This window comes from Petaurus breviceps, unplaced genomic scaffold (assembly GCF_028583685.1).
Source record: "Petaurus breviceps papuanus isolate PSGF00001 unplaced genomic scaffold, PetGlider_PUasm1.0 214, whole genome shotgun sequence".
NCBI classification, from domain to species: Eukaryota; Metazoa; Chordata; class Mammalia; order Diprotodontia; family Petauridae; genus Petaurus; species Petaurus breviceps.
Window position 1 is genome coordinate 17,137,801 of NW_027185863.1, and position 24,701 is coordinate 17,162,501.

The following is a 24,701-nucleotide window of genomic DNA, read 5'->3' on the forward strand; positions in this document are numbered from 1 at the left end:
GGCCGTTGCTCTATTCACTGCACCACCTAGCCTCCCCTCTTATTAACATTTTGATTGGCTGCTCACTGACATTAGGGAACATTTCACTTGGCATAGCAGAAATTAGGAAGCATAGCAGTTTGGTAAGACAAATACCAGTCACTTCTTGCCTTAAACCTTTTGACCTCCCATAATATTTTGCAAGATTCCATTGGAAGAAATCAAGCTAACTCATGGAGGATCCATGGTCCACAATCAATTAATCAATATGGAATTGGGATGTTTTTTGTTTAATTTATAGAAGAATTATACAAGTTATTGCTTACCCTCTGTTTCCAGTTTTACATTTCACAGAGAAGCTACAGATAGGCTTTCCTCCCACTTTTTGTAAAGCTTCAGAAAAGGAGCCAATGCTGCAGGCAGGTTCAGCAGAGACACTGCAGTTACACTTGGCAAATCCTCCTGGAATCACATTTATCTTTTGCCAATTATATCTGGGCTGTCTGTTTTTACAGTATTTAATAGCTTCTGACCTTATTAATTCAAATTTTTATTAAAGATCCATTGACAGTAACTGGCATCATTTCTACATAACAACCTAAACTTGTAGAAGATTTCAACATAGTTCTATGATTCTTAGGGACTGCCTTGTATACTGGGCGCTGTTGCCTATTAGTTTTAACTTAAGAACTAAAATGTATCTTCTTTGCTCCCTCCCCTCACACCCAATTTAATTCGATGGCATGACCTTTCACTAACAATTGTGTCATTTAAAAAGCTAAATGACTCAGACTTGTTTCTAATAGGGATTTCATCCAATCACAATCCGAGAAAGCTGATCATAATTCCTCCCCATGCCAAGCATAATACTACAGCCTTTAGTACTATTACTGAGCTGTTCCTTCAGTGTTTTTTTCTTCTTCTTCCCCAAACAAGGTCATGTCATTAAACTGTAACCCTCTCTATAGAGTTATTTTCATCCCACCCAAAGCATAACTACCTTTCTGAATAAAAGACAGGCATGGGATGAGCCTCCGGATACATAGGAAATTGTGGTGTTAAGGATGGAGAATTACCTCACAGACCGCTCTTTCCAAGGAAAGGTGAAACCCTATTGGTATGGGGGAAGAAAATAAAAGGGATCATGGACTGAAAGGGAATGGACTGCTGGGTGACAATGTATAAGTGCTGTTTCTCATATGTAACATTGCCCACATCATTTCTTTTTTTTTTGCAGAACAATTGGGGTTAAGTGACCTGCCCAAGGTCACACAGCTAGTTTTTTGTGTGTCAAGTGTCTGAAGCTAGATTTAAACTCAGGTCCTCCTGACTACAGGGCTGGTGCTCTATTCACTGCACCACCTAGCCACCCATTTCTTTTTCTTTACACAAGACATATCCCATGTTAGAATTTCATTCACCTCACCTCTACCTTTCAGAACTGTCAGATTCCTTCAAGACTCACCTCAAGGATCATCTCCTCCAAGAGACTTTTCCTGATTCCCATAGCAATTAACTACTGATCCATTTTTTATAAAATCACTTTGTATGTTTTTATTACATAATCTATTTGCTTATCTCTGTATAGAATGTAAACCTCTCAAGGGAAAGAATAGTTGTTTATTTATTTGTTTTTTCAGAGTTTGTATCCCCAGTGCCTAGCATAGTGCCCGACATATTTGTTGTTCAGTTGTCCAATCTTTTCTGACTCTTAGTGACCTCATTTGGGGTTTTCTCTGCAAAGGTACAGGAGTGGTTCAGCATTTCTTACTTCAGCTCATTTTCCAGATGGGAAAATTAAGTTTAAAAAGGCTTAAGTGACTGCCCAGGGTTAAATAGAAAATAAATGTCTGAGGACAGATTTGAACTCAGGAAGATGAGTCTTTCTGATTCTAAGCACAGCACTCTATTTGATACATGTTCGTTGAATATGAAAAAATGAAAATAATTCAGTAACTCACAAAAAATGCCAGAGAATTTTGTTGGGCCTTAGATAGAAACATGATAGTCTAACGACTCATTTTGCATAAATTTTTGGTGTCCCAACTATCAAGCGTGGGGGCTAGAACAAGCAATTATAAGGAGATAGGAGAACAGAGAATAGTGAGCCACCCAGCTAATTTGGAACACAAAGGGGAATATTATCAAATAGTGCTGGAATGGTAAGTTGGAGCTCTATTAAAGATGGCTTTGAATGCCATAATGAGTTCATCCTTAATTCATTAGGTAGCAAGGAGCCAGTGAAGGTTTTTCTATAGATGAGTAAAGTGATCAGAATATTCAAAGATTTTATTTACATTCATGTGATGGGGTGGATTGGGAAGTGAGTGTGGGAAGATCATGAAGATACAGAGACACTCCAAGTGGCTATTATGATTATCTAGGATAGATGAGAAGGGTGCAATGAGAGTGGGGAGAAAGGAACAAGCACAAGAGAAGTTTTGGTTGTAGGTAACTGATAGGAACCTCAATTATTCCCCTGAGCTTTGATAACTTGAAACTGCACTAAGACTTTTGCTATACCTTCTACTTTGGGGAGGGTAGGGGTATCTATTTTGCATTTGACCCATTTGGTCTTATATCACAGATTACAGATAACTGGATTTAATTCTTGGCTCTGTTATTTACTATGTGATTCCTTAGGAAATTCACTTAACTAATCTGTGTTTCAGTTACCTCATCTGGGAAATGGGAATAAAAATAACCAACATGTAGATGGCATTGTAAGGCTTGTAAAGACCTTTATATAGATAGGTGCCAGACACAATGAGAAGTGCTAGGGAAGTAAAAGAGAGGCAAAAGACAATTATCTCCGCCTTCAAATAACTTACACCCTAATGGGATAATCAGTGAGATAAGTACTAGTGAGGTTATTATCCCTATTTACAAGTGAGAAAACTAAGGGTCAAAGAAGTTACATGAGTGAATAAAGGGATGAGAAAAAATGTGATTATGATGAACAAACACTGTGTGAAGTGTTGAGGATACAACCTGAAAAGTGGAAACTGTTCTTGCTGTCAAGGAGTGCACATTCTAATGGGAGAGAAAACACATAGAGGATGTGTCAGCTGCAAGTCAGACAGAAAGGTTCCATGGTCCATAGGATGTGGTGCCAAAGCAGATGGTAACGCAGCCACTTTAACGTCATTTTCATTGATCACACAGATAGTAAGTGTCAAAGAGAGGATTTAATCTCAGGTCTGCCTAACTCCAAGTCCAACATTCTGTCCACAAAGACTAAACTATATAACCTCTTATAGTGACAAAGTACTTAATAAAAATGAGAAAGGAAAGGATAATTTCATTTCATGTTAACAAGAAGGTTTCGTGCAGGTAGTGACATGTGATTTGAGCCTTGCAGGAAGAGAAGGATTCTGAAAGCCAGATATAAGGAAGGAGTGAATTTCAGTCATGGGAGACAATCTGCAGAAATGCACTAAGGCAGGTAATGGCAGGTTGAATTCAGGTAACAGCAAGTAGTCCAGCTTGTCCAAAACAAAATGTTGGAGGGGGAGTAATGTGTGATACAACTGTCAGTTTGGATCAACTTTGTGTAAAGCCTTAAATGAATTCTCTTATTTTAATCAACCTTCTATGGAGCTATTTTCTTCCTCATATCTTTCTCTTCCCATTATGTTATTTGCAGATGTTATTTTCTTGACTTTTCCCCTCCTCCTATTTTTTCTTCCTTGAATACCTAGAAATACCTCAACTAAATTCCTTATAATTGATTCATTAAATAAGAATCAGGTGCTTCTCCTTAGCAGAGAATATCCAAAATCTTTTATAGCAATGTAAGAAATATGAAATGATATTTAAGAAATTTACTCTCATTCAGAATTTCCAAATACACAATAAAAGTTTTGATATCCAACTTCTTACTGATTGCAATTAACATAGCCTTCCTGTTCAGTGTTTCAAGGCTGTCATATTTTCCTAGTGGTTTGATTAAATAATAAATAGTTCAACATTTTTTTTTACTTAAAAAAGCTTTGGTATCTCTGCCACATGAAATTTTACAAGAAAATAGGAAGAGGTGTAATTTTTCAAGATATTTAACATTTGATTCTATTTAATAAGAAGAATGATCCATATTTTAAAAACCATCACATTACAAACCATGGTACATTAAACAGTTTTGCAATTTGTCTGCATTGGTATTTTAAAGCATTCCAATTCTTTATTGTATGTATATATGACTTAGACAATCAATTTAGATGAACTAATTTTATGTGGAGCCTAACGATGATCTGGGGTTTTCAAAGGCTATGCTAGCACTGTGCTCTGGTAGATTCTTCAAATGTAAAGATGCTTTGAGGCTGGATCAAGAGAATTACTATATCTATTGGTCAAATATCAGACTAGCTAAGGAAGGAAGAATACTATTTGAAATGCTGAGCACTTAGTGATGATTTGTTGGGGGTGCAGGGATGCTACAGCAACTGATTAGACAAAAAAAAAATACAAAATGACCCTTACACTGGGTAGCATAGTCCCATTCCTTTTACCTGAATCAATGATGGTGATAGGAATAGCTAGAATGAGGCCAGAGTGACCTAAGGAGTATATATTTCTCTAACCATTAAAAGACAGTAATAATGTCCTTAGAATGCCTAAATTCCTTTTGTGAATGATTTATAATCTGGTGTAAAATTTAGTAGTTCTAGCAGAATTGTCAATGTAGTTAAAAATGCTTCACAAAATGTATAAGATCTTTGAAATATTGGAATAAATTCTGCCCAGGTCAAAAAGCACCCTTTGGAATTCATCCAGTTTCTTAGTGTGTGATTAGCACTGAATCAAATATATTGCACACTAAGTAAGTGTTCAATATAAACTTCTAAAGGTAATGCTTGTTGAATAAATTGTGTGAACAGCTTTAAGTGTGGCCAAATTACTACGGTGTAGCAAATTCCCTATTATTGACAACAATTGAATAAGCACACTAATCTATCTAATAGAACTTAATTTAAAACAATACGTGAGAAAAAATGAACCCTCCAATGTGATGACCTTTTACATTCTAAATCAATAAAAATATTTATTAAAAAAATTAAGCCAAGATGTGTTCTATAACTTTATTATTTTCTTAAAAATAGAAGAAAACTACTAAGACTATTGTATAATTTTAATTCATTCTATCTATTCAAGTTTCAAATCTTCCAAACTGAACTGATCTTCTTTCTCATATAAGACCCTTGGGGCTGATAAGTCCCACCCTGACTTCCTTATTTCTAATAAAGATGCCAACATTTATCTTAGTCACTGCCATTGAAGACCTGAATCAATTTTGACTCCTTTGGCCTCTTAAATGCAATCAGTTGCTCTGTGCTCTTCATTCATACATTTGCAATATTGTTTGCATTCATCTTATCCCTGTCTACTTCCATTGCAACCAATCATTGCAGCTTCTACACGACTCCAGTCTAGATATTTTTAAGAGTCTCCTTCCTCATCTTCCTTCCTTTCATTCTGTCCCCTTTCCAAGTCATCATTTTCATCACTGCCTGTGTATCACTTTGATCATGATACTTTTCTGATAAAAAAAAACCTTCAAGTCACATCAATAGGTATATGGAGAGCCTGGGAAGTGGGTGCTGGCCCACTTTGGCCAACATGGTCTGCAATATACTCACACCTATGGTTGATGTTCCTCATCCCTCTCCTACTGTCCCCTCCTTTGCATTGTACCTTGTGGGCACTTTTTATTTTTTGAATTAAAAAAATGTATATTGTTTTTAGTTTTTGAAATGAAACAAGCATATCCATAGCAAAATATAATAAAAACGATGATTGTTCATGAAACTGCAAATTTGTTGTGTACAACTTGTTATTCCTTTTAAATACATAATAAAGTTATCATGTAAATTTCTTTTTCCCCCTTTATTTTCTTTCCTTCCCCTCCTATCCTACCCTAGAGGTGGCTCCCATTAGACACCAATAGGTACATTTATATCTGTATTTTGTATGTATATATGTATATCTATATATACATACACTATATATACATATATATATATATAATTATTCTATGTATACTTCTATTTGTCATTTTTTTCTCTAGATGCAGATAGCATCTTTCTTCATATGTCCATATAGTCAATCTGGATATTTAAATAGTCAAAATGATTTATTGGTTCAGCCATTTTAAAAACAATATTGCTGTTACTGTATATAATGTTCTCTCGGTTCTGCTCACTTCACTCTTTACCATTTTGTGCAAGTCTTTCCATGCCTTTCTAAGAGCCTTCAGCTCAACATTTCTTATAGCACAGTAGTATTCCATCACAACCATACACCACAATTGATGGGGATCCCTGCAATTTCCAGTTATTTGCCACAACAAAGAGAACTCCTATACTGCTATAAATATCCAATTCATTTTCAAAATTATACATTGTACATTTCCCTCTATCACATTTTTACACACTACCAATAGTCTTGTCCCCTACTCTCTAGTCATGATAGATTCATTGTTATTGTAGTTTTTCTACTTTTCAAGTTCACAAAGTGCATTACCAGTATTCTCACTAAATCTTTTTTTTTTGTTTGTTTTTTAAAGCAATTGGGGTTAAGTAACTTGTTCAAGGTTACAGGGCCAGTTATTTCTGGGTGTGGTGCCAAGTATCTGAGCCTGGATTTGATCCCCAGGTCAACCCGACACTGTAGCCGGTGCTCTTACTTGCTGAGCCACCTGGCTGCCCCTAAGCAATTGGGGTTAAGTAACTTGCTCAAGGTTCCAAGGCCAGGTGTTTCTGGGTGGGTAATGTGTCTGAACCCGGATTCGATCCACACGTCATCCTGACACTGGAGCCGGTGCTCTTACTTGCTGTGCTACCTGGCCGCCCCTCTCATTTAATCTTTTTTATTAAAGCAATCTGGGTTAAGTAACTTGCTCAAGGTTACACGGCCAGTTATCTCTGGGTGTGGTGTTGAGTATCTGAGCCCAGATTTGATCCAGGTCATCCCAACACTGGAACCGGTGCTCTTTCGCTGAGCCACCTGGCCGCCCCTAAGCAATTGGGGTTAAGTAACTTGCTCAAGGTTACACGGCCAGGTGTTTCTGGGTGGGTGCTAAGTGTCTGAGCCCGGGATTCGATCTCCAGGTCTTTTGGAGCCGGTGCTCTTACTCGCTGTGCTACCTGGCCGCCCCCGCTGTGCTACCTGGCCGCCCCCGCTGTGCTACCTGGCCGCCCCCCTCTCATTTAATCTTGACAAGGATTTTGTAAGATAGCTTTCACATGGGTTTGTATCTGCATTTTGCAAATGAGGAACGTTAGACAAAGAGTTTGAGTGACTTGTTCATGTTCACTCAGTTGGTAAGGATTCAAACACAGATCTTGCAAACTCCTTCCCACTACAATAAGCTGACTCTCAAATACAGCCTTGGATTTTCAACTTCTTTGTCTTTATTCACACTCATCCCTTTACACAGTATCATAGTTGAGAATAATGTGGATCGAAAGACAACCTGGAGAATGACTATGGACTCTTGTTTTCAGGGAAAGGGAGCAGCTTATGATATTGTTTGCTTCAGGGTGTGATGATTCCTATTGGGCAATTTGCACATATAAGCATCTATAAATAGCATCCTTCCTTATCTTTGTCTATCCAAACCCTGTGCATTCAATTAAAATGTCTATATCCCAAAGAGATTTAAAAGAAGGAAAAGGACCTATAGTTAAACAAGAAATTATGATAAATGAAGAAGATTGGGGAAAAAAGTATAGACAGTTTCTCAGATAAAGGTCTCATATCAAATATATAATAAACTTTATCAAATCTATGAGAATATAATGCATTCCTCAATTGCTATATGGCAAGGGATATGAAAAAGCAACTTTCCAATGAAGAAATCAAAACAACTTATGCTCTAAATCATTATTGATTAGAGAAATGCAAATTAAAACAATCTTGAAATATTATTTCAAACTTACTACATTGGCTAAAATGATTGAATGTGGCAATTGTTGGAGGGTTTGTAAGAAAACAAAAACATTTGGGACCCTAATTCATTGTTGGTTGAATTGTGAACTAATCCAACAATCTGGAATTTTGGTCAAAGGATTATTAAACTGCCTCTACCCTTTGACCCAACAATACCTTTCTTTGGTCTATTTCCAAAGATGATTAGGGGAAAAGGAAAAACTTATGTGTTCTAAAATGTTTATAGCAGCTCACTTTGTGATGGCAAAGAAGTGGAAATTGCAAGGATTCTCATCAAATGGGGAATGAATTGTCTGAATAAGTTGTGGTATATGATTGTGATGGACTATTCTACTGTGCTATAAGAAATGATGAGCATGGTACTTTCAGAAAACCCTAGGAAGACTTACATGAACTGATGCAAAGTGAAGTGAGCAGAACCAGGAGAATACTGTATATAGTAACATCAATATTGTACAATGATCAACTATGAATGACTTAGTTATTCTCAAAAATACAATAATCTAAGATAATATTGAAGGTCTCATGAAAAATGCTATCCACATTCAGAGAAAGAACTATAAAATTTGGATGCAGTTAGAAGCATATATATTTTTAGTTTCTTTATTTTTCCTGTTTTTTGTTCATGTTTTTTCCCATAACATGATTTAATATTGAAATATGTTTTACATGACTACACATATATTAATTTATATCCAATTGCTTGCCTTCTTAACGAGGAAAGAGGGAAGATGGGAGGGAGGATCCAAAGTTCAAAAATTTTTAAAGTTATTTTTTACATGTAAATAAAAGAAATGACATTTTTAAATAAACACACCACAAATAAATTCTATGCATTCTTCAAAGTCTATTTTGAATGTTTCTTCTTTCATGAATATTTCCCTGATTCCATAACTAGTCTTATTCTCCCTTGAACTATACAACCACTTTTTTTGCGATTCTCTAAGCTACCTTATTCTATCTTGAATTATGGTGCGTGTATATGTGTGTGCGTGTGTGAAAAATCTTTACATTCCCTTCAATATCTAATACAGCATAAAGCTCATTAAATATCTATTGAATGAATTTTATATTTAATTTCTACAAGTTTTGGGGTTTGAGTAGGTAGGGAGCTTTAATAAGGTCTTTTAGCTCTTTGGACATGGTTCTCTCCATTTAAAATATGGTAATCTGTGCCCAGTGAAATAGGTTTCTCTTGAAAAAAATGATTTGAGATCTCATCATAAAGAACAATATTAGCAAAACACTCTCTGATGGTTCTTGCAGAATATCACAGCATGCTCTGTACCATAGGTAAAACAAGCTTTTATCTAGCTAAAAAAACTTTACCTTGACAAGAAATCATTGAAGGAGAGGCGGACTGGGTATCCATACCGAATGATCTTCACCATCTCTAAGACCCCGATATATTGTAGCTGAGCAGACACATAAAAATTATCAAAGGTATCTGGCAGCTTAGAGTTATTGGGTTTGATGCAATGAATAAAATGTGGTGTGCCCTTCTGAAGCTTCCCAATGATATCCATGAGAGATTTCTATGGAGAAAAGTAAAATCTAGTTGATTCTCAGAGGAACACATTGATTGACAAGAATGCAGTTTATAGTGAAACTTTGCATGTTCATTTTATTTCTCTCATACTTACTGGGCACTATTTTTGTTTTAAAGGTTAATGTGAATATCTAAGTTAATTTTATGAGCTAAATGGTAGAAAAAACACTAACACAGTAATCAAAACCCTCATATAGTTAAATTCTGTTTTTATAACATGTAAAAACCTTAAAAAAATAACACTGACCCTGAGTTGTGATGCCACTGTGACTGGACCTCTCCTTTCTAGTTTCTGCAGAAATATAGAAGTTCCTTTCTTTTTAAACAGCTGCAAGGAGAAAAAAAGAAAGCACATGATAAACATTTTATCTGAATTTGAGAAAAATAACACCTCCATATCATCCACAAAATCCCTTGTAGGCAAATACAGACTTATAGCATAAATTCTGAAATCAGAACCTGAGCATTTTCAGCAATTTTAATATATATTGGGGAAAATGACCTAGTGACTATGTAAATAAATTTTTTTTGATGGGGGAGGGCAGGGCAGTTGGGGTTAAGTGACTTGCCCAGTATCACATGGCTAGTAAATATTAAATGTCTGAGGCTGGATTTGAACTTAGGTCCTCCTGACCCCAGGGTTGGTGCTCTATCCACTGTGCCACCTAGCCATGCCTAAAGAAGCATTTTATATATCTAAATATAGATGGTATATTACTATATATCTAAATTTAACTATAATCAGTAGCTAAGTAGATGTTCTATTTGATGTCTTTATAGTTATGTTTTTTAAACTCATAGAATACACATATATATCACTTGTCTTCTGATGAATGACAACAAATTCATTTATTTCTATGGATGTAACATAATAACAAACACCATGTTATGTTAAGTGAAAAAAGACATTCCCATATGTAGCTAAATTTAACAGATTTAGAAGGAATAAAGGCTTTGAAATTAATGTAAGGAAAATTATATTAAGCAAAAGAAGGACACAGGGACAATTAATTACATCTCATCTAATAGTAAATTGGTTGTCTAATTTAACATTATAATTCAGTAAATTACCCAGGTGCAACAGATTTGGTCTATCACACCTGGAGATCTAAAAACCTCAATCTAAAAAAGTAAGAAGACAATTAACTTTACTGCTCTAGTTGGGGTGAGAGTAGAGATTAAAACAATGACAACAAACTCTTTGCACCAATTTTGAACTATTTCCATTACAACAATAACAGATTAATTTCGTTGAGGAACAAAAAAAAGTCAAATTGCCCTAATGAATTATACTTTTCAGACAAATGTGATAAGGAGGTCAGGAATAAAAGCAATCTGTATAAAAACTGTACTATAGGTGTGTATCAAATGACAAGTGTGCAAGATGATAGTGTTGCATTGTGTCACAGTGACTGAGGCATCCAGGATTAGAAGACTTCTTAGGAAAGAGATATAAGAATGAAGGTATCGAATGCTCAAGGAACAGTATGAGAGAAGGGTAAAAAAGTCCCTACTAAGCGAATACCATCTCTTCAAATTATACCATTTGGTCTAATTTCTTACTGGAACAGAGCAGTTCCTCGGATTGATTTAGCTTCTGGGAAATTTGGGTTAGGAAAAGGCTAGTGGATTGCATTTAGATATGAAGAAAATAATGCAATCTGTTGTAGCAGCAAGCACCCCAAGTGTCCTCAGGGTTTGCTACCACCACAGGTTCTTGGATCTGCTTTGATAAAGGAAAGCAACTCAAAATGGGTTAACAAGCTTACTTTAATCAGTCAAACATATATCATTTACCTCGTTCAGGGAAAAAAGGTCAGCACCCTGAACTTCAAAGTATACAGGCAGAATTATCGAGACAGAAACAGATCAAGTAGACAGCTTTCCAAACTGTCCAAACATTACATCCATACCAAATCAACATCTGGGTTTCAACATCTGGGTTTTTCAAAGCCGGGGGCTCTGGACAACGGCTTCCCAGAATCCAGATCAAATCACAGAACACTTCTCAAAGTGAGCCCCAAAACAAAGCTGCACATCAGGGCTTATATAGCCTTCTCCTGGCTCAGAGAATGTAACAACCTTTTGGACCCACTGGCCAATCAAAAAGTATCTACTGAAAAACAAGCCTCCCACCCCATGCTCCAGGGGCACTTTAGCCTAGGGGCAGGGAAGATCTTACAAATTTACATTCCCATTACATCTGTAACATTCCATTTTGTCCTTTTAACAAATAATGTTTTTTTTAATATAATAAAATAACTTGGCTGCTGAGTTTTTCATTGTAATGAAAATAAAAGGTTCAAGAGGGACCAAAAGAGACAGAGAAAAACAAAATGATGCCTTTTCTTGCTTACGGAAGCCACCATTTTCCAAGGACTAGATTTACTAAAAAGTTCTTATCAGCATCAATATGTATATATATATATATATATATGTATATGAATGAATTTTCATTCTTAAGTCTTTCTGAATGCACTATGCTCTGAAAAAATAATTTTTTCTCCATGTCCAGTGCCATATAATTTTTCTGACACTAGTCTAAAATGCAACTAAGCTCTTATTTCTATAAGTACAGCAAAATGCATTCCAACTAGGTATAGGACAACATTTCTATTAATTGATCATGCTGGATATCTTCCCAATTATAGTTTCCTGTCTTTTTATAGTTTTGGCAGAGACAATCAAGGGGAAGAAAGAAACATTAAGACACTGAATCCCCCCCCCCCAAAAAAAACCCCAAAACCTCTAGATTGCTTCACCAATATTGGTCAATTCTCAATTCTATTTATGGTTCCATTTTGTTCTACTAAATAGGCAGAATATATGGAGATATATTCTTGAATGGAACAAATATAAAATCAAAATAAAGTTGAAGGAAAACATAAATACCTTCAAAATAAACTAAAAATATAAAAGCTCCAGTCCATGAAAAATACACCATGTCTGTCTGTACAAGAACCTACAATTTATTGTTTGGAGACCAAAAACCTCTGAAGTGATTAATGTCAACAGAATAAGGAAGCTGTGTTTATCCCTCTAAGCCGACTGTCCCTGAAGTTACTTCCCATTCATCAAAAAGACAGCCATAGAGATGAAACATAAATAGGATGTTGCACAGACAACCAATAAAATTATTAATATTGTACTTGCTATTGAATTTTCACTCTACTGTATTGTCTTGGGGAGAAAGTAGATTTCATACCTTCTTTCTCCAATTTTTTTCAATGACTCTCTTGTATATAGCCATTGTCTCCCTCCATTTACATCCTAAAGAGGTAGAGATGGCTGAAAGAAATAATAAGGCTACTAAGACAAATCTATTAATATAGGAAGAATAGTCACAAAATAATTCTTACCTTGCTGAGTTCCAGATATTTCTTTGTTTCACTGGTTACTGAGGCAGCTGACATTTTTTTATTGAGCATGTTAGATCTGGACCATCGAACTTTGAAGGAAGGATATGGAGATATGAGGGATCCTGTCTGGGTCAATTTGGACTGGAACAACTGATTGATCACTATGTTTTCACTTGCTGGAAGATAAATAAGTGTACAGGTAAGTAGAGGTAGAAATATTTTATGTCACTCTTAAATTTATTCCCCAATTTATATACCTACGTCACTGAAAGAAACTTTGAGATAGGTTCAACTCAAATATTCCATGTCAGATGTTGTCTTAGTCTACAATTCCTCATTTTCCGACCACAGACATATATTATTATGATCATCCAGTGGGCCCAAACCTATCTATATTCGGAGACATTTACAAAAGGTCTATAGGAACCTTCTATCTATCTCACAGAGCCTTCAGCTTAGCATCATGATCCATTCTGGCTGCCAATGTTGTCTTTCATTTCATTTCATTTCACTTCAATTTCATTTCATTTCATGTCTTTCATATGTTCTCTAGGCTTTTGACTTAGGTTCTTGATCCCTGCTTCTTATTTCTTGGATTCTGGGCTGGGAAGGTTAGCTGGCTAGACTAAAGAGTGCCTACCTGTGTCTTTCATTCTTATGGAGCATCACTGGACCAAGCCACCTGGTACAGTATCTGCCAACAACCATTCTTTCAGTCATTCTCAACCCTGTTCTCTTTTGTCTAGACTGTGTTGTCATTCAAGGAGAGAAGTGATATTATCCATCAGGTCTAGTGATTTCCAGAGTTAGTTATAGTTAAAGAGAAGTGACTCTTTTCTGTAGTAGTGGCAGAAAAAAATACTCCTTTAGGAAAAGCCAAGGGCCCTTTATAAAAACAAAAAAGAAAAAGGACTAACATATAAATCTTTCTAGGTCTGGGAACATATTGTTACTTCCCTGCTTCTTGGAGGACCTAGAGTGTGAATGAATGGATGCTTACTTTATTTATAAACTTGAGCATGTTATTTACTTATATGTTTTCAATAGGAGAACAGTTTAATATCTTATTTTAAGGTTGGGTTTTAGTGATCCTTCATGGGTGCAAATCAGTGCAGCCATAATTTTAAAGTTCCTCTATTTTCTAGCTCTAAAGAAAGACTCCACAGAGCTAATACAATTGAACATTGTTAGATGATGTTTGTTGCAAACCAAAATAACTAAGCAATTTTATCCTTTAATGTGTATTGTAGTTGAATGAATAGATCAGCTCTATATATAGCAATTGCACTTATGCTATTGGGTAGGAAAATGCAAAGAAAGAATAGAAAGTACATGAATAATATCTCAATTTAAAAAAATTACACAAATATTAAAAAGGAAATAAAACCACAAATATTAAAAAAAGAAAAAAAATAGTTTCTGAATTGGGAGTCAGAACATTTGTGGTTAAATCACTACTATTTACTTCCCATGTAGTTTTGGACACATCATTTGATCTCTCTAAACTTCAATTTTGTAATGTGTAAAAAGATATGATTGATATAGATGGCCTTTAAGGTCTTCCCAGCAATAATTCCATGGTGATTCAAAAAAGAAAGTTCTGAAACATACACTTGGCTGATTCTACCTTTCTTCTGTAAAACATTATCAATCCTGCATAAAGATCATAAGAGACCATCTAGTCCAACTCTCTCACTTATGGATGAACAAATAGTGGCCTAAAGAGATTATGTTGGTAAAGTGGCTTTGAGCATAGATCTGACACCAAAACTAGCATTCTTTCTACTCTTCATGTATGAGAACTCTTCCACCAAATTTTGAAAGAGATAAAAGTTAGGAATCTTGGTATGGGCCTGGAAAGGGCCACTAAATACATACATGTGAAAAATTCTATCATCATGATGCCTCAGGAATTTATTCTCCAAACTGGAAAAAAAATATTACTGGTCTGAAGATAAAGCATCTTTTCTTGGTATTGAAGGGAACATTGAATGTTTAAAACTTGTGCTAAGTTCTGGGAAAACAAAGAAAAGAAAAAGACAGTCCCTGCTTTCCAAGGACTCAGAGCCTAATGAAGTTGAATGCTAAGTGCTTTGAACAACTTTCTGTGTAGTAATATAATCTAAATTCTGGCTATCATGTTTTCTGTCAGTCAAAATAATTTCCCTCTGATATTAAATGACAAAATGTAAATTTACATAGCACTTTTTTTTTTGCTTTTTTTGGGGGGCAATGCAGGGCAATTGGGGTTAAGTGACTTGCCCAAGGTCACATGGCTAGTGTTGTGTTAAGTGTCTGAGGCCGGATTTGAACTCAATTCCTCCTGACTCCAGGGCCACTGCTCTATTCACTGCACAGCCTAGCCGCTCCAACATAGGACTTCTTCAAACATATATTAATGGTGCTGGTTTCCGTGAACTTCTATTGCAAAAGGATTATATGTCTATGGTTATCTCTACATTTTATCCATGGCAGCTCTAAATAAGGGCTCTCCCACAATTAGGTGTTTATTGATTATGACATATATTTATGATAAAATTTTATCCTTCATATATCAAGTTAAATTTACTTAAATGATATAATTATAAATCTTCATTTATGAAGTTAAACATAATTATATCTATAATAAAAAGTATAAGCTTCACATAATTTTCAGAAGTTGCAATGACTTTTGTTTATGTGTCCATACACTCTCAATTGTATCCTTTTCAACTAAATGCAAACATTGGAAAGAAAGCTGCCTGTGATCAAGGGGGCTGACCATGTCGATGGAACACAGAAAAGATAATTAGTCCATCAATATGGAGAATGAACTTATAATCTTGACCTTATTAACATCCTATTGTATCCAAATGAATTAATTGTCCTCTGACACTTTATCTAATTATGCACACTCATTTTGAATTACACAATTCAATTAAACTCATGAGAACTCACATTTTATAAAAGTATGTCTACACCCATGGTCCAACAGCAAAGGTTGCTGAAATCAGGAAGAAGCATGGTGAACCTTGTTCCCAGTCATGCTAGCACATTAGTACCAGTCTAAGAAAGGAATGCAAGTGTCTGTCATAAAAATTGAGAAGCTTTAGGGATTCATATTGAGATACTTAGAGGGTCAGCTTCCTGGTGTTCTCTGCACTTGGCTTCCAGATCAAATACTGACACCCTGGTTCAAAGTTCTTGCTTTAGTATGAGTTTCCCACTCACCTCAGCTCCTTACATATTAGCATTCTAAAGGAAACAAACAAACATGGACTGGCTTTTTCCATCCTTTTTCCATGGAACCAAATGGGAAATATTTGCCTTTTCCCTCATGGATACGTGTAAGGAAGTAAGATACTTCATATTAAGGACAGGTGACATATATTCCAAATAATATGAAATAATACCTGATAAATGAATAAGGAAGGACTAAACCAAGAATTATGAGAAGCCTCAGTGAGGAAGAATTACAACAGAAAAGGGAGGCTCTATGATGAAAATTCATTGGAGCTTTGTTCTGAAGTATGACCAAGTTCTGACATGTTAGAACAAAAGAATAAAAAAACTGGGAAGGAGAGGAAGGAAAAGCTTAGGCCATGATTCTTAAGATCATGCATTATGATAGAAATTCAATGAATAATAAAGTAAGAAGGATATAATAGCCATAGAAAGAGGTGCATGCAATGATACAGAAGTGAGAAATATTGACAGAGCTATTGGTTTGGTTTAGCTGAAGGGTAGAATCTTTGGAGCCATTTATTAAACACTTACTATGTATCAGGAAAGTTCTTTGAGATAAGGCGGCTAAAGGTAGAGTGATATCAGGTTGTATGACAGACTATGCTGTCTAAACGTTATTCAAAAGGGGACCTTTAAAAAGTTTTTGGAGAAGCAAAGGACATCCTATCTTCCTTAAACATATTTGTTAAATATTTGCTTATATGATAAAGCCTAAAGATCTAAGGATGTTTTTCCCCTTTGTTCCATTTATTCCAAAGACTCAAGAAGTAATAAATTTATCATAAAAACAATGTTTTCTTGTTCCTTCTTAAAACTTCATTGTAAGTTCATTGAAAAGAATGGCTATAAATATCAGACTCTATTAAGATAAGTGGGGTTTCAATTTCACTGGAGATTATATTTCCCTGCTAAATTTGCTTTCTATAGTCACAAGAACTCAATGAGCAAGAAAAAAAGTCACTCTAATTCTTTGAAAAACAATACCCTTGATGTACATTTTATACATTAGGCCTTCATAAAATATTATTGTCAAAAGAACATTATAAAAGAAAGTTCAAACAAATGAGAACTTGAATATCTTTAAAGTGATAATCAATGAGAATATATTCTGAGATCAATTTTTTTCATTTCTTTCATTGTACTCTTTATAACAATAGGTTCATATTTTTGTCAATAGCCTAAGCTTTTAAAATGCAGCAATAACTATATTATCTGCCACAGCAAATATCATGGCCCGTTTATAAGGGTAAATATGTTGTTTCTGTAGTGTTGAGTTTAAAAGGTAATGTGACCTCCCTTTCTCCCTTTCTACACTACTGTATGGGTGTCCTCCATTTGGGTGGAAAGGAGTTTTAAATGAATTGTAAGAGGTGAGCACAATATCATTTCCATAAAGAAAACAGTCCCTTCTCACTTCATGTACAACAATAGGTAAGAAAGAGGCCCTTTTAATTTAATTTAATTTAATTTAGCTAATTAAAAACAGTTACTAGAAAAATCTGAATCACTGCAGAGCTGCTATTAACGAAAACATTACTAACTGGAGAAGGATAAGCTCAAAATAATGCTCACAACGTGTGTAGGGATATGAAATGATAGGATTCTTCCCCTCAGTGTACCTTGTTTGCTACTGAGTAACTAAGAAATATATAAGAATAAAACACTATTCAAAGCTGCACTCCAGAACCATCTTAAGTAATGAAATTCACCCTACTGCAGCCTAAATAACTTGGGAAGCCTGATTCATCTTCATTAGTCTTTACAGAAAAGCTTTTTTATATTCATATCACTAATGTTATATAAAGGTGTTTTACATTTCTATCTGCTAAAAGCTTAGTTAAATTATGGTTTCTACAGGACTTCAAATTAAATTGTAACCAATGTATAGTGCTCCAAGAGCCAGGCCATTATTATTCAGGGCATTAAAATGCAAACTATGTTTCAATTATTCTTTGGTTGGTGGCATATTTTATAAAATTTTGTTCAGGGTTAGAGAAATAAGGAATGATGGCATTATAAGAGTATTTTCAAAAGCCTTACTTTTCATTACAAATAGGAGATTTTGTGAAAGGGAGTCTTTATTTTTTTCAATTGCTCCAACAGCTTCATAAGTTACCTGTAATGAAAGAAAATTGCATAATTACTAATGATTAAACATGACTGTGAAGATTATTTTCTTTAAAGAATAACTTGACTTTTCTGAAGTTTTAAATTATTCACAAAAAAGAAAGCATCTATAAGTTGCAGAGTTCACAATGCATCAATACATCATCATTTCATTTTATATTTTTTTCATATTTAAACAATGGATTCCTTTGCATTTTAACTTGAAAAACCTTACTCTGATTCATGACCTTAAGGACTAATGGTAATGATTCCTTGCCAGGTAGCCCCTTTCATGCTGGGATATCAAAAATTTATTGGGAAACTGTACCAAATAGCAAAGATTCCCTATATCTATGAAATGAAAGGTGATAATTCCAATGGAAACTCCAAAATAATTTAAGGGCATTTCCAGAGTATCCAAACCTGATGACAGTACCTTTGATTCCTTAAAGTCAGATAACTATTAGCAAGTCCATTCTGTATTATCGGAATTCTAAATTAGACATTTTCTATTTTTTTCATATTTATTCATTTTGAATTTATATAAAAAAGACAAAAACCCCACTTCCATGTATATAGCAAAATACAAAAAAAGATGCGGTATGAAACTATCAATTTCAATTTCAGACTGTTTACTTTAAAAAACCAACTATGTAGTAAATACTATGCATTGTTTTCAAATTTACCCTGTTTTTCTGTCTTGCCCTCTGAGTTTTCTTTCATTCTCTGTTGTGCACATTTTTTCTTCCTCCCTCCCCGCCCTGCACTAGAGATGGGGCCACCATTAGACACAGGGGTGTGTGCATGCTTGCATGCATATGTGTTTGTGTAAAACCACACTATGCATAATTCTATTCATCAATTAGTTCTCTGGAGTTGGATAGCATCTTCCTTCTTACGTCCTTCATGGTTCATTTGAGTATCTGTAATACTCAAAACAATAGTCCTCCATAGTTGTTCTTAAAACAATATTGCTGGTACTGTATACAATGTCTTCTTGGTTCTGCTCATTTCACTCTTCATTATTTCATGCAAATCTTTTCATTATTTTCCCCTAAAATCAACCAGCTCATCATTTCTTATAGCACTGTAGTATTCCATCACAATCATATACCACAATTTGTTTAGCCATTTCCCAATTGACAGGCATGCCCTCAACTTTTAGTTATTTGCCAGCACAGAGAACTGTCATAAATATTTTAGAATACATAAGTTCTTTTCCTTTTCCTCTAATCACCTAATAGTGGTATTTATGGGTCAAAAGGTATAAACAGTGTTATAACTCTTTGGGCATAATTCTGCATTGCTCTCCAAAATGGTTGGAACAGTTCACATTTCCGCCAACAGTGTATTATTGTCCCATTTTTTCCTACATCCTAAATTAGCCATTTTCAAGGTGCTGATATTTATAACGCTTCCCTTCACTCACCCTAACCCCAAATGTTCTCTTCAGTTTTGGGAGCCTCATACGACTTTGCATGTCCTCTAAGCACTCACAGTCTAGTTTGTACTTTAATGATTTGTATCTACATTTTATAACTCTTCTTAGATTACTGACTTCCTAAATAAAGGAACTATTTATTATTGATCAGGGAAAAACAACAATAACAACAACAGTATATAAAATCTTGCAATCCAAAGGTCAAGATCGAGTCCTGCTTACATCAGCACCAGACGCTTCTGATGAAGCGGAAAATAGAATATCACTGATATCCATAATGAGAGATAATTCTAAAGTCATCAATATTTGTCTTTAAAATGGATTTTTATGCTTTTCTATGGTACTTATGGGGTTGGAATACGTTAGATTAATTAAATAAACCTGTGAAAGCCAAATTCTTCACCATGTTCTCATTTTGTATGACTATAATTCATTTCACTGGTTATTCCCATTCCTGGAATGTTCTTCCTCTTCATCTCTACCTCTTTACTACCTCGGATTCCTTCACGTTCTACCTACATATCACCTTTTACGTCAAGTCTTTTCCGATCCCCCTTATTGGAGTGTTTTCTGTTTCTTTTTTACTATTTATCCTCCATATAGCTAATTTGCACATAGTTGTCTGAATATTATTCTCTTGCCAGACTTCTTGGTGTTCCTCAAAAGCAGGGACTATTTTGCCTTTCTTTCTCTCTCCAGTGCTTTAGTATTATGACTGGCATATAATAGATGCTTAATTAATAAATGTTTACTGAATGATTGATTCATTAATTGATTTAAGTATGTATTTTATTAAATCAGCATTTTCCATAATTTTCTTTTAAGATGAATATGTAAGCTCTATTATTGTCACATACTAAGAAACTATTATACAAGTACTACTTTCATACACACTCTCCAGTATCTTTAGGTAATAAGAGGCCAAAATTTCACTCAAATATTCAAAATACTTTCAGAAGAAAATAGTATGCACACATATGTACAAATATACAGACATATGAGATGTCCATTTGTTTAAATATGTATATTGATAAAAGCCTAATGTTTTATTAGTGTGAAAGTCATATTAATAATTTATTATTAGAAAATAATGTATTTTGAGGAATTTAAATGGCATTACACTGATCTCTCATTTGAAACATGAATGATCAACGTAGCTAGGTGGCATAGTGAATAGATTGCCAGGATTGACATCAGGAAAATTATCTTCCTGATTTCAAAGCTGGCCTCAGATACTTATTAGCTGTGTGCTCTAGACAAGTCACTTAACCCTATTTGCCTTAGTTTCCTCATCTTTAAAATGAGCTAGACAAGGAAATGATGAACCACTCTGTTATCTTAGCCAAGAAAACCCCCAAAGGGGTATCAAAGACAGAGACTGAAAATAACTGAACAATAACAGCAATGACAAACTGATCAAAACCACATATTTGCAATCTAATTGCTGGTTTACAGTTGATGACCAGAGAACTAAAGGAAGCAAAGTATCCTATTCTGAAAACAAACCTGGCAACTCACTAATATAGTGGATGCAGCATTGCTTAAGAGAAAGACTTCTGGATTTGAAGTTAGAAACTTGGGTCTAAATCCTAACTCTATCGCTTTCCTAGCTGTGTGACCTTGGGCAAATTTTTGGTCCTTAATTTACTTATCTGTTAAAAATTCTGAACAGGAACAGATGGCCACTAAGATCACAACCAGACCTGAATCTAGGATCCTGTGCCCTACAGAGCTAAGCTCCTTAGACACAAATAACAAATACATTCTTACCCTCTTCATGTGGCCTGTGAGTGATTAATAAGTAGTGTGCTAAAACCAAGGGTTGATTAGCTTGGCAGGACAAAGCCAGGCTGTTTGATATTTATTCATCATTACACACATGAGCAAAATCCAGGGAGGATACGGTTGCTGGATGACTTGGAATGAGTTATTTAACTACTCTGTTCTTCATAGTCTTCATTGGAAAATTACAGGAGTTGGACTAGATGTTCTCTAAGGCTTTTTCAAACTCTGACCTTTTCTGACACCATATTATTGGAAATATTTTATTTCTATTCTATGTGTACATTCACCATGTTAAAAATAACTTATTTCTAAATTTAAAATATCAAAACAAATGAAATAAATTAACCAGAATTGTGTAGGATAGCAAATAGCTTTAATTGTCATTGTAGTATAATTAATATAATTGTATCATATAGTTGTGCATATGTAATTAAGGCCTTTTATTACTGATTTGTGAAATTAGTTATGTACATTATGTTTGCAAAGCATATGACATTATATCTCATAAAAATGACAATATACACCTGTTTCTAAATAATCTTATCACTTATATTTGTAACAGGATGCTGTTACATATTACATGAATTATTCTTGGCATACATTCTTCCTTCATACAACAGATGTCACAAAGATCATAAAGGGATTATCATATGTTACTTTTATTATGTTAGCATTGGTTTCAATAAAAGATACTGCATTGATTTTAATATCATGTTGAAAATATTTTTGAGATCTAAAATAGTAAGACCATGACAATAAAAATTTTGATTAGAGATTATTTTAGAAGAAAATGTTCTTTTGTTGATTTTAAGAATAGCATTAATATTATTTCGATATGGGCTTCTGATTTCATAGTTTGTGATACTCCCCAGCATAGAATCTGCCTCCATCAATGTGAATTGGCAAGTCTCTTCTGGAGTATATGACCTTGAAATGTTGTGACTCTCTAAGAAGATAAAAGGCATGCAAACAGCATGTGGTAGAAGCAAGATTCAAGCTGAGATCTTGCTGAACCTACTGGCAGTTCTATCTACTACCCTATCCCACCTCTCAGTACCAAGATATAATGGGAGCATAGAAGGGAAAGTAGCTAAGTTAATAATCATATTACAATTCCCAGTATCCTTAAATGACACAATAATGCATCCTAAACATAAAATTCCTTTAGTACACAAAAATTATTTGCTTCCCACAGATGTTCAAGTGAATAAGCATTGATTAAGCACCTGCTAAGGCTCATTGCAAGTATTCTTAATTTCTAGAATAGTTGATTTGACAAAAGCTACTGATTTGGGATTGGATTCTCCTGATTTATGACCATGAAATGTCAAGGATGAAAAAATATTTTTAAGTTTTACTGAATAAGATTCATGTATATTGTATTTGAATTATCACAAATTCAAGTTTTTAGGACCTGAAATGAGCTTTATTTTATTTTATTTTTACATATAGGTGTTTTTATGGGAAGCTATAATCAAATTCCTTTTTTGGACTCTTTCAGTACACAAGAATTAGAGTAAAATCCCTCTTTAGCACTTTTTAGAGTTGAAAGTTAAAATTCTGTTGAGTTAAGGGTAGAGAGTACAATGCAGTCTAGTGATTTCTGTTATTTATTTGCTTGTTTGTTTCTTCGGGAAGAAACCAGACCTTAGATTTCTTTGTTATAGATAACTCCCAGTAATGAAACACTCTATTATTGAAGATCATCACCTTTTCCGTAATTTATAATCTTAGAGAGCTGCTTGTAATACTGAACAATTAAGCGACTTACTCAGGGTCACATAACTAGTATGTGTCAGTGGGAATACTTGAAATCCTGTGGGTTTCCTAAAATATCATCACCCAGTAGATAATTTCTCAAAGAATATGAATGGTTTTCAAAAACATTTAGTAAACTAATAATGACCTTATAAAAGCATTCTCCAAGTCAGTAATGATTGAAGAAATACAAATTAAAATACCCCCCCTCCAAGCTTTTACTTCACATCCTGAAAATGAGTAGGAATGATAAAAATGGGAACAATCAGTTCTAGCAGAGATGTGGAACATCAATGCACAGTTGTTAAAGTATCATACCATTTTAGATATCAATTTGGAATTATGCAGGAAAAGTGACTAGACTCTTTCCATGCTTTGACTCAGTGATCTCACTACTGAACCTATACATGGAAGGCAAAAACAAATAAAATTCCAATGTATAGGAAAACATTCATAACAGCAGTCTCTGTGGACATAAAGTTCTGGAAACAAAGAGGGTACCCATCAATTGGATAGTTTCTGAAAAAATTATAATATGTAATATCATAATATAATAGAATATGATACAATAGAATATTATTGTGCACTAAGACACAACAAATATGAGGAATTCAGAAGAAAACATGGGAAGGTACACACATTGATATAGATTAAAATAAGTATAAGTAATACTTATTTTAAATAAATATTTATTTATTTAAATATAAATATTTAAATAAAATAAGTACAAACAAATAATGCAATGGCTACAAAAATTTCCATGAAAAGATCACTAGAAAGATCCAGATCTGAGCAATTGAAAAAACAAAATCAGCAATAGTAAAGAATATTTGGCAGAGAAGTGACTTCTAAGGCAGAATATACCCATTGTGAGAAGGTTTTATAGTAGAGAATCATCACTTTACTGCTGTTCTTTGTTTCAAAGAAAGGTTAAATTTCAATGGTTAATTAGGGGAGGTATTTTCAGAAATGTTTTTGATGTTAAAACAAAAGACATAAAATTTTCAAAAATACCCAGAATATTAGAGAAATCACAGACATCTTAACTTAAATACCCATACCCTTGAAGCTTTTATTAAACCTTGCAGAAGAATACCTGTTGTCTTATTTCTACAAGAAATCAATAAGCATTTATAAAAATTTGTTTAAATACCCTCTGGTAACTTTGAAATAATTCCTACATATTTTTTCATGTCTAGTTTTACTACAGACTTAGAAATATACACCAAATATTTCTATAAAATGAGTATAAACTAAGAGAAGTCCATGCAAGTTTACAAAGAAGTGAGCTTTAGTGAAAAGAAACAGAAATGGAGTAAGGAAAAACTTGGGTTTCAATATGATACTTACTAGCTCCATGTCCATAAGTAAGTCACTCAACCTTCCTCTTCTATAAAAATGAGACTAATAACAATTTAAAAAGACAACTCAGCCAGAAAGATTGAATGACATAATGCATGTAAATTACTTTGTAATCCTTAAAATACTCTCAGCTTTTTTTTTTTAACTTCAGTAATGTTGAAAATATACTAGGTTCAAAAAAGTCCATATT

The 24,701-nt window shown here is 34.3% G+C and overlaps 1 protein-coding gene across 1 annotated transcript in view; it reads right to left on the reverse strand.

The window, feature by feature from the left end:
- MYO16 (myosin XVI) overlaps nucleotides 1-24,701 on the reverse strand; it is an 871,975-nt gene that overhangs the window by 201,320 nt on the left and 645,954 nt on the right. The window contains exons 26-29 of the mRNA XM_069094125.1: nucleotides 18,100-18,175; nucleotides 12,835-13,010; nucleotides 9,723-9,803; nucleotides 9,256-9,461 (exon numbers count right to left, since the gene is read on the reverse strand). Of these exons, the coding sequence (XP_068950226.1) occupies nucleotides 9,256-9,461; nucleotides 9,723-9,803; nucleotides 12,835-13,010; nucleotides 18,100-18,175 (539 nt within the window). The remainder of the gene's footprint in view (nucleotides 1-9,255; nucleotides 9,462-9,722; nucleotides 9,804-12,834; nucleotides 13,011-18,099; nucleotides 18,176-24,701) is intronic.